Genomic DNA, 12063 nt, shown 5'->3' with positions numbered 1-12063 from the left:
ATTTAAATTACTAAAGCCTATATTTTTTGTTTCATATAATTTTATTTTAATTAACATTTATTTCACATTGGCAAAGAATTGCTTTGATTTTCTTTCTGTCATGGAAAAGTTTGCTCCTAAGGGGRGGATCTTTCTTTTTTTTTCCTCTTGACTTGGTTGGTTAAATCACCTCTGTGTTCCTGTGAAAAACCAAAGAGCCTTTGTTACGTTTCTGTTCATTTCTTAAAATTTATTCCAAAATCACTTACAAGATCTAATCTGGTGGAGTAAAGATCAAATGATTTACATTATATCCACATGGACAAACTGTATGGAATTGGTCTTGAATTAATCTTCAAACAGACGATCAAACATCAACAAAGCTACACTGAAAGGAAAAACCAAGCTGTGTTTGCTATCTGACATTAACACGCATGTGTGTCCTTTGAAATGGTAAACTGCATCAAAAATGATGRCAACCGCAGCTCTGAGCAAGCAAAAATAAAATAAAATAAATTGTGTGTTGACAGTAAATTTACACAAAAAACAAATATTTCTTTTACTGGTTAAGTGTGAAGTCCTAAGACTTGCTTGACCACCCAAAACACCAAAAAGGTCAAAAATACATTAAAAATAGCATCACTTGCAAAATAAAAACAAAACATTCATATACAAAAAATGCAAAACTCAAAGCTTCATACTGAAAAAACTGAGTGCAGTATATTTTTTTAAAACTTGCGGAGACTCATGAGAGTTCATGAAGGGCCTCAAGTTGAAAATTACTGTCAAATTTATTGTCAGAAGAAATTAAATAAACCATGCAACATCAAAACCAAGTCTTTGATGTCTAAAAACTTTCCACATTTCAGATGAGGACGGCACTAAAAACTAGGTAATGATATCATACATCAAAAGGTGGAGTTGCTATCAAAACTCTTTTATGTGGAGGGTTTGACTAAAAATTTAATTTGAAACACTTTAATGGATCAGCAAAGCATCATTTGAGTTTTTTATTTTATTTTTTTTATTTTGAAGTAAAGTGATCTTAATACCTCCTGAATATGAATAACAGCAAACAGCAAAAATGATTGGCGTTAAAAAGTTTGGACTTCCTAGTTTTGAGGTACAGTGAACGCAACGTGATTTGACACGAGATAAGAACAAGGGTTTATGATATTATTTTTTGGATTATATTCTTTTAATCTGTGGCAAGTTCTGACAGAAACAACTCTCCTTAAAAGAAAAAGCCAGCAAGTGTGTGGACGCTAGCTTGGCCCTTATTYTCCAGCCAGAGAGTATTTGTGATCTTGTTTGATTGACAAGCAAGTGCAGAATATGTTAATCTTTTTAGTCTGGAAATTTTCTTATTTTAACAAGTGAACTAAGTGAAACTATCTGCTCTGGAAGATTTCACTTAATTTGAGACGATTCAGAATATAATCTGGTATTTGAAAACTTATTTTAGCTGTTTAATTTTTGCATGTGTACAGCAAAGAAAAGTATATTTCTGACCCTAAAGTGAACCAACATCCAGTCCGGCAGCTTCGTCTCTGCAGCTGCTGCATAAAAGGATAAAACGCTTGTTTACCTGCAGATCAGTCTCCCAGCTTAAAGAGACATAACTAAGTGATTTTGTGTCCTAAAATTATCTTTCATTGCAGGAAAAGTCTTGTTGGGATGCTGTGGGTGACATGAGGGGTAATYCGTCCTGACAGATTGTCTGATTCTCTCCGACTCTTTTGCACCAAACAGCAGAAAAGCTTCACTATGGGATCAGAGAAGGAGTAATGATCCCTCTCATGTCACAGATTTTCTTTTCTTTTTTCTTTTCTTTGGCTCCTACTTATCTTCAGGAACTTCTGGCGATAAAACCGAACAGTTGTAGCAATGATTCTTGTCCTGCTCAGATCCTTTGATTTTATTAAATGTTAGTTTAAATAAAACTGCATGAAAACACTAATAAATATTTAGTAGATGTAATTAGCTCAAAATGCACTTTTAACTTTTAACAGAGTTTAAAAAAATCCATAAATATTCTCCAAATTTGTTTACGTCTCGACACCAGACTTTCTTAAGCTGACTGGATGTGTGCTTCACGAGAAGCACCCACTGTAAGCTTCTCAGATCATTCATCACTGCCAAAACCCTTTTAGAACTTCCCGGTGTTGGACTTGAGCAGTTTGTGCTGACAAACCAAACAATTCAACGAGCGTGTGCGAGCGCACCACTGTGAAATTAAGCTGCTCATGATTTTTGCTTCAGTGTATTTGGTTGAAAAATAAGGAAACTCCCGCTCTCCAAATACTGACATCGTTATCTCTAGTTTGTTCCACTTCACTGAAGTTTAACAGCCTCTAAAAGTTAATCAGTTGTAGATGTGCATCCAGTGATTAATTCCTGAAATTTTAAATTAATTCTGTGTAGTGCTTCAGGAAATATTTTGCTAACAGAAAAACAGGTTTGACTCAAACAGGTAATTCAAATGTCATAAGCAAATATCTCGAGTACCTCTTGTCAAACTTACTGAATTATAGTCATTTATGTGTTTTCTATGTTRAGGTGGCTGTGGTGGCCATCTTAAAATTGATTGGTGCCAAAAGTTAATCAGTTGTAGAGATACATCCACTAATTATTTCCTGAAAGTTTCATTAAACTATATCAAGTAGTTCTAGAAGTATTTTGCTAACAGAAAAACAGGTTTGACTCAAACAGGTAATTTAAATGTCATAAGCAAATATCTCGAGTACCTCTTGGAGCCAGTGTTGTAAATGACTGTCAGCTACTACCAAACCAAATTTTAACACATTATTTCTCAAACTGACTGAATTATAGTCATTTAAGTGTTTTCTATTTTCAGGTGGCTGTGGTGGCCATCTTACAATGGATTGGTGCCAAAAGTTAATCTCTTGTAGAGATACATCCACTAATTATTTCCTGAAAGTTTCATTAAAGTATGTCAAGTAGTTCTAGAAATATTTTGCTAACAGACAAGATCATCTAAAACAGGTAAAATTTTAAATTTTAAACAAAACTTAACACTTAAAACCATTTTTGTGTTTTTTTAAGGATGTTTGGCTGTGTTGGTCATCTTGGCACAAACAATATTTTGCTAACAGGCAAGCAAACACAGACTGACAACATTATCGCCCCTCGCTGTTCGACAGTGGGCGATAAGAACCGTTTTACTCTGTCAAACAAAGAAAACTCATTTTTGGAAGATTGCGACGTGTTTGAACAACAATATTCATCACACTGTCTACTTCTCCTCTTATCGTTTCAACTCTCTGCTGTACATCCATCATTGAAAAAGGAGGGGACAAACAGAGGCAACAGACAGAGAAATGAAGGGTCAATTTAAGTTCACTCATCCAGATAAGGGCAAGAAAGCAAGTCAGAAAAAAAGGAGCGCCGATGATTAATGCTGTCATTTGTATGACAGTACTGATGCCAGCTGATGCATTCAGTAGACTAGATCATTCCACCCGGTTATTACGTCTGGATGAACGGTTCCACAATGCCCCCACATCTTTTGCTGTTTCAGTATATTTAAAAAAAGGCCAGTTAATAATAATAATAATAATAAAAATGAGTTGGATGCTAAGTGAGAAGAAAAGGGTCTTGCTTCATTTGCACCGCTGAGCACACAGAAGATGCTCTGAAATGTACTCCTAACAATAAAATATTAAGAGTTTTGCCAAAGCAGGGAATGGAAAAAAAATAATGATAGGTGAATGAATGATAAAGTCTCGGATGGATATACTGACTATTGTATTGTTAATGAGTGAGCAAATGAATAATGAATCAGTCATTAGAAGAGGCTCTGAGACAACAGGARTGTGTTCGCTCTGTTTTCCAGAAGCGCCTCAGAATGAAGGATATCTCTAATATAGGCTCATCTATTTTTGATTGGCAGATCTGATTGAATTCCAGTCAGAGCCGCCGTCACCATGTCCTCATTTCAGACTCGCACGTCTCTCTCCGTGGGTAATAATGTGCTTTCAAAACATTTTGATGAGGAGGAATTTGGCCGCATCATTAAGAACGGAGCACAAACGGGTTTATTAGCCCGCTCCACTCCAAACAAAAACACTAACTGAATGACTTTGATTGGAATCATCACAGCTTTTGACAGCGTAAACACAGATAACAATAAAGTTAAATAGGCAATTATTTAAAAAAAAGTGAATCAGATCAAGTGAATTGAACAAACTATTTTAGTAAAAAAAAGTTCCTTTTAAAGTCTATTGAATCATCACCAAAAGCAGGTCTTAAATTCCACAGCACAAACTAGTACCATCAGAATGAGCCACTAGCTTTGTAGCTACTATCGCTAAGACAGTGGTGGTTCTAACACAGAAAGACCCCTAGGGTCCGTCCTTCAACGCTGGAGCAAAATCATACAGAACTTAAATTTATAACACAAACATACTTTTGTTATTTGTTTCATAATGACGCCTCCCCCGGCTGAATGTCTCCGAGGTTCTGGGGTGAATTTATGCCCTGTCCTCTTCCACTTCCCCCTTCTTCCAGAAACCTTACAAGCCTGAGAACACCATCCCAACTGTGAAACACTTACTGTATGTTGTGGGTACAGCCAGGAAGTTAAGGCTCGGACGCAAATGGGTCTTCCAAATGGACAATGACCCAAAGTATACCGCCAAACTGGTTGCAAAGTGGCTCAAGAATAACAAAGTCAGTGTTTTGAACTGGCCATCACAAAGCCCTGATCTTAGACCTGTTGAACATTTATGTGCAAAGCTAGAAAAGACATGTGCGAGCAAAGCGGCCTACAAACATGGCTCAGTTCCACCAGTTCTCTCAGGAGGAATAGGCTAAAATTCCTGCCAACTATTTTGAGAAGCTTGTGGATCAATATCCAAAAACATTTCACCCAAGTCTTACAGTTTAAGGGCAATGGTACCAAATAGTAATGAAGTGTATTTTGACTTTGACTTTGAAGAATGTAATAAAATGCCAAAGCAAATACTGTAGAAAAATTTTTGGTAATCCTAATTGACCTAAAACGAGAAAAGATTATTTTGATTTCACATCAGTGTGAACATATGGTTATGGTTAGTGAGGACGGATATAGGATCCATATGAGCTGTGGCCTCGTAAGTGGGCCCATTGCTCTCCCCAAAAAGACACTGGTTTTTATTTGAACCTTTGCATCCATTGGATGAAGGACACAAGGTTGGAAACACTCAGTGTTCTGAGCTTCTCAGGATCCATAAAGGGGTCCCCAAGAAATCTTTTCCTTTGACTGCTCAGAGCAAAGCAGTGGCCTAAGTAGTGCAAAGAGGTCTCTAATCCAATGCTACAGGCATCATCCAGACCATTGTCATGGAGTACCATCTCCATTTAGTGTTAGTTGAGCAGATTGTGCCCAGTTAGAACTCCAGCCAGTGTACTTAAGAGTTTTCCTTGCCAGGGAGATGAGAGCTTTCCCAAATCTTAGATTTGGGCCGTTAATCAGTTCCTGTGCCTGTCTACAGTCCGCCAACTCTGTCCAGCAGATTGAGTGTTGACGTCTAATCCAGGCCTGTAGGGCAGTCCTACAGACTGTTGTTGAAATGCTTAAAAGCTAAAAGCTGTCAAAATAAATGTTTGCGTAAAACTCCTGCAGTGGCAAAAACGTGCCAAAAAATAATAAGCTTGTTAGATTAAATTCAACTCACCAGGTGATCTGAAGGTCCAAGCCTCATCGTCATCAAAGTGTGTATCCCCGGCTGTGAACCTCTCGCCAGGGAAAAAAGCGTGCGCTACTGTTCCACCAGGACCGTCGAAGGGGTACCCATCGTTGTGGTCAGCCTTAGTGAAGTCGATCTGAATGTCTGCGTTGCTGCCGGCCACCTCGTGGAAGTTCAGGGGTGCGATGTCGCTCCAGACCTTCAGGGCGTAGTACATGAGGGCTCGGACCGTGTCCCTGCCCAGCAGGGCTGAATCCTTCGGGTAGGTCCTCATTCTGAGACAGAGATGGGAGAGAGGAATGTCTGAAATAAAGGGTTGGGAAGTGATGGGAGGGTTGAACAGAGGCTGATGAGGAAAGAGGATGAGGAGGTAGGAAGTGGTGGGCAGCGCTAATCCAAAAATTAGCTCRGCAATTTCTAAAGTGCTTAWAAAAATATTTAGGTCCGCGACTTCAAAAGCGCTTATGCATAGAAAAACTAGCGAAAGCTAATTTTAAAGCACAAGTTCAATTTGATACTTACTAGCTGACATCAATTCATGTACAATATATGCACAACACTGCCAACTAGCGGTGTATGAACTCTTTTACAACTTAATTCTACAACCGCCAATTGCTGGGGATGTGATTTCCTGAAACAGACCTTTAGCTCCTGGTGTAAAAATTAAAAAGTTGTTGGTGATTGTTAGTTCGGCTGATTCTTTAAAAAATTGTTGAGGATTGCTAGTTCGGCTGCTTTTTTGTCTTTTTCTTTTGTTTGTTGTAGATTTTTCATCAAAGAAGCATCAATAAAGTAATTTTAAAACTGTTTCTTGGAAAACTGAAGCGATGCATTCTGGGTACATGACGGATTTGATTTGTGACGGGAAACGAAAGCATGGAGTACAGGAAACTATCTTCACTTCAAAATAAGAGATTGGATTTTAAAGTTTTCCATGAAGTTGCTCCAGTTGARCACTAGATGTCTGTCTTCATCAGCATAACATCTTTAAATCATTTCTGAGTCTCTAAACCCYTTYGCCGATTGCTTCGACCAATTACMTCAAGTATTGAGCTCCAGCGTTTAAACTCTTTTTTTAAAAAACGAGCTCCGATTGTAAAGTAAAATAAATCAATACATAGAAAATTTTAGTGTGGATTACAAACGTTAACTGTTTTTGCTATTGCCTTCCTGCTATGTAAGCAGACATAAAGCATTGTGGGAAATGAGAACCCTGACCCAAAGCAACAGTCAGCAAGGATGTATACCTTCCCAATAAGTGTGTTTATCATGGAGGAGTGTTGTTGGACAGATCARGTATGTTGTGATTCATTGACAGCTATACCTTCCGCTGTTCAAGATAATGATGACTGGTAGATAATTAGTTATRAGRGGTACTGCATTTTAATTTWAGAAAGTTTTAGAAATTTTAGAAATCCGCTTATGWATTACAAAAATTAGTAAGACCGCTAAAGCACAAATGAAATAATCGGGTCCGCAATTAGCGGATTTGCGCTTTAGCGGGCTGGTGCCCACCACTGGAGGCAGGAGACAAAGACTTTGTGRTACACCAGAAGTTATCATTAATGGTTAAACAGTTTTTTCACAAGGGCATTACAATTAGAACACGATGGAAAAAAAGCTTCACATAGAGCTGCAAAATAAAGATTTTTTATGCTGCAGCATTTAAAAAAAGCATTAAACATCTGTCTGTCTGCTGCAAACTCAAACTGCAAGTATTTCCTTCAACAGCAAAACAGGCACACAAAGATAATACTTATATGTTCTAGAAAAAAAWATATATCTGCCTTATATAATTTGGCTTATAGATGAAGAAAGGAATGGACAGTGGAGTAAAGAAGTGGTAAAAAAAAACAGAGAAAATCAAATCAAAAGGGAGTGGATTACAGCGGAGACAGGCAGCAGAAAAGCAGAGTGGAAGTGGCACTGAATATATAAAAAGCACAAAAGCTTAAAGGTCAACTGCACAATGTTTGCCACTGGGACAGACCTGCACAAAAAGTCCTGTTTGCATATTTTCTGTAACTCCGTGGATTTTAGTATTTCATGCTCAGGTGCTTCTGCTGCTTACATTTAATGTGCTGAGCATACAGGGTGCCTTTTCAAGAGATTAWGGCACTGGCTTCTGGGCATAACTCGCAAGTTTATTTTCATGTCTTTTCCAGTTTTTTTCCCATTAGTTTGTCAGAATTCCTCACACCACCTTAAGAACTCTCCAGCCTTTTATTGCTATTTTTGTTTTTTGATTTCTACAACAGAAATAAACAACCACTCAGACATCACGCTACACGAGCTCCTCGGGTATATTTCACCCATTTTCTCATGTTTTCTTTCCACTCATCAGTTTTTACATCCTCATATTGCACATATTTGTTTCCACAGGATGTGCTTGCCTTCTTTCTCCACACGCTTCGTCTAAAAAAGCAAGGAGCAATGTGGTCCCTGCAGGCTCCTGTAGGAAATTTAATCAGCGACTGAAACTGAAGGAAATGTCAGTGGAGTGACCTCTGCCTGAAATAGGTTGCTGTCAGCCAAGAAATGCTTGAAGTGAACTGAGAGTGATTCTTGATTTGATATAAATACGTCATGAACAAGGGAAGGCCTACTGTAGCATTCCTTGAAGGAATGCATATCACCCACCACCTCTTATGCCAAAGTTTTATGTTGGGAAATTACAAAGTTTTGGTCAAACTTAATAGTGTTGGATGGAATCTCATGCAGCATGTGCTGTAAATAGTCATACCAAACTTTAGCTCAATATTTGTWAAACTGACTGAGTTATTGCCACTTCTGTATTGGCTAATGTTGATTACTAGAGGCCATATTAAATCAACTTGACCCCAGCACTCAATCAGTTGTAGATATAAATTCAAGTATTGCTATCATAAAGTTTTCTTAAAATCCAATTATGTGTTCATGAAACACACTGCCTGGCCAAAAAAAAGTTGCCACCAAAAAAACAAACAAACAAAAAAAAAAGGGTCACACACTCTAATATAATAGCTTTGACTATGGCACACATTCACTGTGGCATTGTTTGGCCAGGCTTCTGCAGTGTCATCAAATTTACTTCCATCCATTGCTGCATTCATTTTTCACCAAGATCTTGCATTGATGATGGTAGAGTCTGACCACTGCATTAAGCCTTCTCCAGCACATCCCAAAAATTCTCAATGGACTCTGTGGAGCCAATCCATGTGTGAAAATGATGTCTCGTGCTCCCTGAACTCTTTCACAATTCCAGCCCCACGAATCCTGGCATTGTCATCMTTGAATATGGCCGTGCCATCAGGGAAGAAACAATCCATTGATGGGATAACCTGGTCATTCAGTATACTCAGGTCAGGTGACCTCATTCTTTGAGCACAAACTGTTGTTGWACCTGGACCTGACCYACTGCAGCAACCCCACATCATAGACCTTAGTTAAATCCAGGGYGCAACCTTTRTTTTTTGGCCAGGCAGTGAATTTTGCTAACAGACAAACAGGATCGACTACTAACAATTATACCTGGAGTTTAAAGCCAAGACTTTTGCTCAATGAGTGTGAAACACTCTCAGCTTCAAACACACCACATTTTGGCATAAAATATCTGTAAACTTGAATAAATTACAGCTCTAGTTGCTTTTTCTGAGATCAGTTGGATGTTGCAGCCAAACAAAGGTTAAATATTCAGACAGGTCAGAGGTGGGCAGTGACACAGTGAAATTATTTAAGTACAGTTTTTGAGAATTTGTACTTGAGAAGCAAATTTTTGAAAACTTATTACTTTCCCTTAGACATAAAGTACTTGAAAGAAATAACTAAGTAAAAGTAAATATAGAAAATTATTTTGGTAAAACTTATTTTCACTGATAAGAAACATAGTGAGGTAAAACTGCTCACAATAATCAAGAAAGTAAGTGGAACCAGTAAATTCCACATTTTTTAGAGTGCAGAAACAGCTCTTTTCATGGTAAGTTTTCTCACATTTAAATCAGTAATGTGTAACAGTGTTGAATTTTAAAGTAAAGAAATAAAAGTAGTATTTTTATGTTTTGAATCCAAAGACCCTGTCACACTAGACAACAAATGCTAACTCATGAAACATTTTTGTGTTTAAATTGCTAATAAAAGTTATATGTTAGACCAATTTGTTCGAATTACACTTCCATCTTCAATATGGATGTCTTTAAAATGTTAAGTTGGCATAAGTTGCGTAGTGTGACAGGGCCTTTACAGAGTAAAAGTAAAATTTAGAAATAATAATAAAAATACTTGGTAAGATTACAAATCTTAACAAAAAAAAACATAAGTACTGTAACAAAGTAAATGMACTTATACACCTCTGCTTCCATTCCACTACATTTTAATTATACAATCACACTTCTTGCTCCACTACATTTCTCTGAAAGCTTTCATTACTTGTTACTTGTTTTGGACAGGTTTSTGTAGTTTGRCTTTATTTCYTTCCACTGACACACTGTAAAARTACACACTAAACCCTTATATAGTAGGTTGTGATATGCAGCTTTAAACTGGCTGCAAGTCTTACTAGTGTTGCCTTATGTATGCATGCTTGGATCAGACAGGTGGTAATGATAGCCATGCTTGCTGTACATGAGATTGAATCTCTACCAGAGCATCCGTGGACTGATCCTAAACCTACTGTATGTCTGAGGGGGTTGGGAAAAAAAGCTGTTTTTAAGCGTTTACAGTGYACAAACTTAATCACAGCCTACAAAAATTTGCCATGCGACCTGAAAAAGCATGTGAAGAAATGTGAAAAGTTTTTCACTTTGACTGTTTAGTCTCTTTGTTCTAATAATGGATTTCTACTAAATGAACTTTGTTAAATTGTTTTGTACAAAGTAAAAAAAATGTTATAAAAACTTCAAAATTTTAAGTACTTTCAATACTTGAGTTTTTTTGAAGGCACATACTTCAGATAATTTTACAGAGCTACTTTTACTTTTATTGGAGTAATACTTGACCAGTAGGATCAGTACTTTCACTCAAGGAAACAAAGTAAGCACGTTGTCTTCTACTAGATATAGATCCACATCAAATWATTATTTCCTGAGTGTTTCACTACAATCTGACCAGTGGTTCATAAAATATTTTGCTAAAAAATGAACGAAAGTCACAGGCACACATACATTGCTGCCTAGCCTTTGGTGCTGGGCAATAAGTTACAAAGTATGTGCAGGAGATGTTACTTATGGAAATTCAGAAAATTAGTTTAAAACTACTATTGTAACTGTGTAATGTTTAAATACTGAGTGCATTTAATTTATTGAAAAYATAAATTTGTAAAAGTTATGACAGGATCTGATTAATAACGTCTCTTCTTAACTATGCAAGACATGACTAAATGAAGCAAAAATCCCATTTCCCATGCTAATTGTATTGCACAGACACAGGAACGGTAGAATTATGTAAGGCCAGATGTCCCACACATAACCACTGAATTCTGCAAACCATAACAGAAGCTGAGTCTGAGGGTAAAACATACAGAAAGACAATTTGCAAAATGAAAATGGGAGAACACCCACATTCTGAGTGAGGCAAGTCATGGATAACAGTTTTTTTTCCATGTACAGTACCAAAGCTTAACTGACCATCTGTCAGACCACCTGCATGGCTCACTTATGCTGAAATTTACATGGAGGAGGAAGGAAAAAGGAAGAAGTGGAGTCAAACCTCAGTGGCGGTTAATCATTATTGTGGGGGAGTTGAAGGTAAGCCAGTTGTGTGAGCAAAACTTCAGCTGAGCTTTCACTTTTTTTCCCCTAAATCCTAAATTAATTCCACCTTTTTAGAGTTGGTGCTTTAAACTGCCTTTCAAACCCTGATTTATTTCCAGCAGGTTTATTCAAGAGAACTGGAACAACTGGTTTTAAATGTCAAATGGTTTAAATCTGCATTGTCTCCAAACAGTTAAAGTTCACTTAAATCAGGATCATTCACTGCAATCCACTGACAAAAGGCAAAGCTCACCTGAAGAATATCACAATTTTGCCCAATAGTTTAAATCCAATGGCTGAAAAGATATATTTAAAAAGTTCAAAACTGAATTAAATTCATTAAGACTCATCAGTTTGAGAGCCAAGAAAAAAAATAGGGTAAACCTTTAGCAGATGGGTGACGTTTGATGTCTAATGGTTAACGTCAAGAAAGGATTTATTGAAACCCAAATCATGTTCTTTTCTTAAACCTAACCCAAATGAAAAAAAAAATACAGGCTAGTGGTTTCAATAGGAACCCCAGCTTACTGAATTAACATTTCCATTAAAATTCAGCTATGGTTGGACAGCACAGTTTACACTTCACACAGCTCATCACAACACTGTGAAGTTAGTGTTACCTCTCTTTAAATGATCTCATTTGCATAACAGATGTATATATATATATA

General features: G+C 37.1%; 1 protein-coding gene across 1 annotated transcript in view; it reads right to left on the bottom strand.

The window, feature by feature from the left end:
- Positions 1-12063, bottom strand: part of LOC106513535 (matrix metallopeptidase 17a) — a 78794-nt gene that overhangs the window by 23949 nt on the left and 42782 nt on the right. The window contains exon 4 of the mRNA XM_014002414.1: positions 5658-5944. Coding sequence (XP_013857868.1) covers positions 5658-5944 — 287 coding nt within the window. The remainder of the gene's footprint in view (positions 1-5657; positions 5945-12063) is intronic.

Source organism: Austrofundulus limnaeus, unplaced genomic scaffold (genome assembly GCF_001266775.1).
Source record: "Austrofundulus limnaeus strain Quisiro unplaced genomic scaffold, Austrofundulus_limnaeus-1.0 Scaffold13, whole genome shotgun sequence".
Taxonomy (NCBI): Eukaryota; Metazoa; Chordata; class Actinopteri; order Cyprinodontiformes; family Rivulidae; genus Austrofundulus; species Austrofundulus limnaeus.
This window is presented reverse-complemented; position numbering and strand designations above follow the sequence as displayed.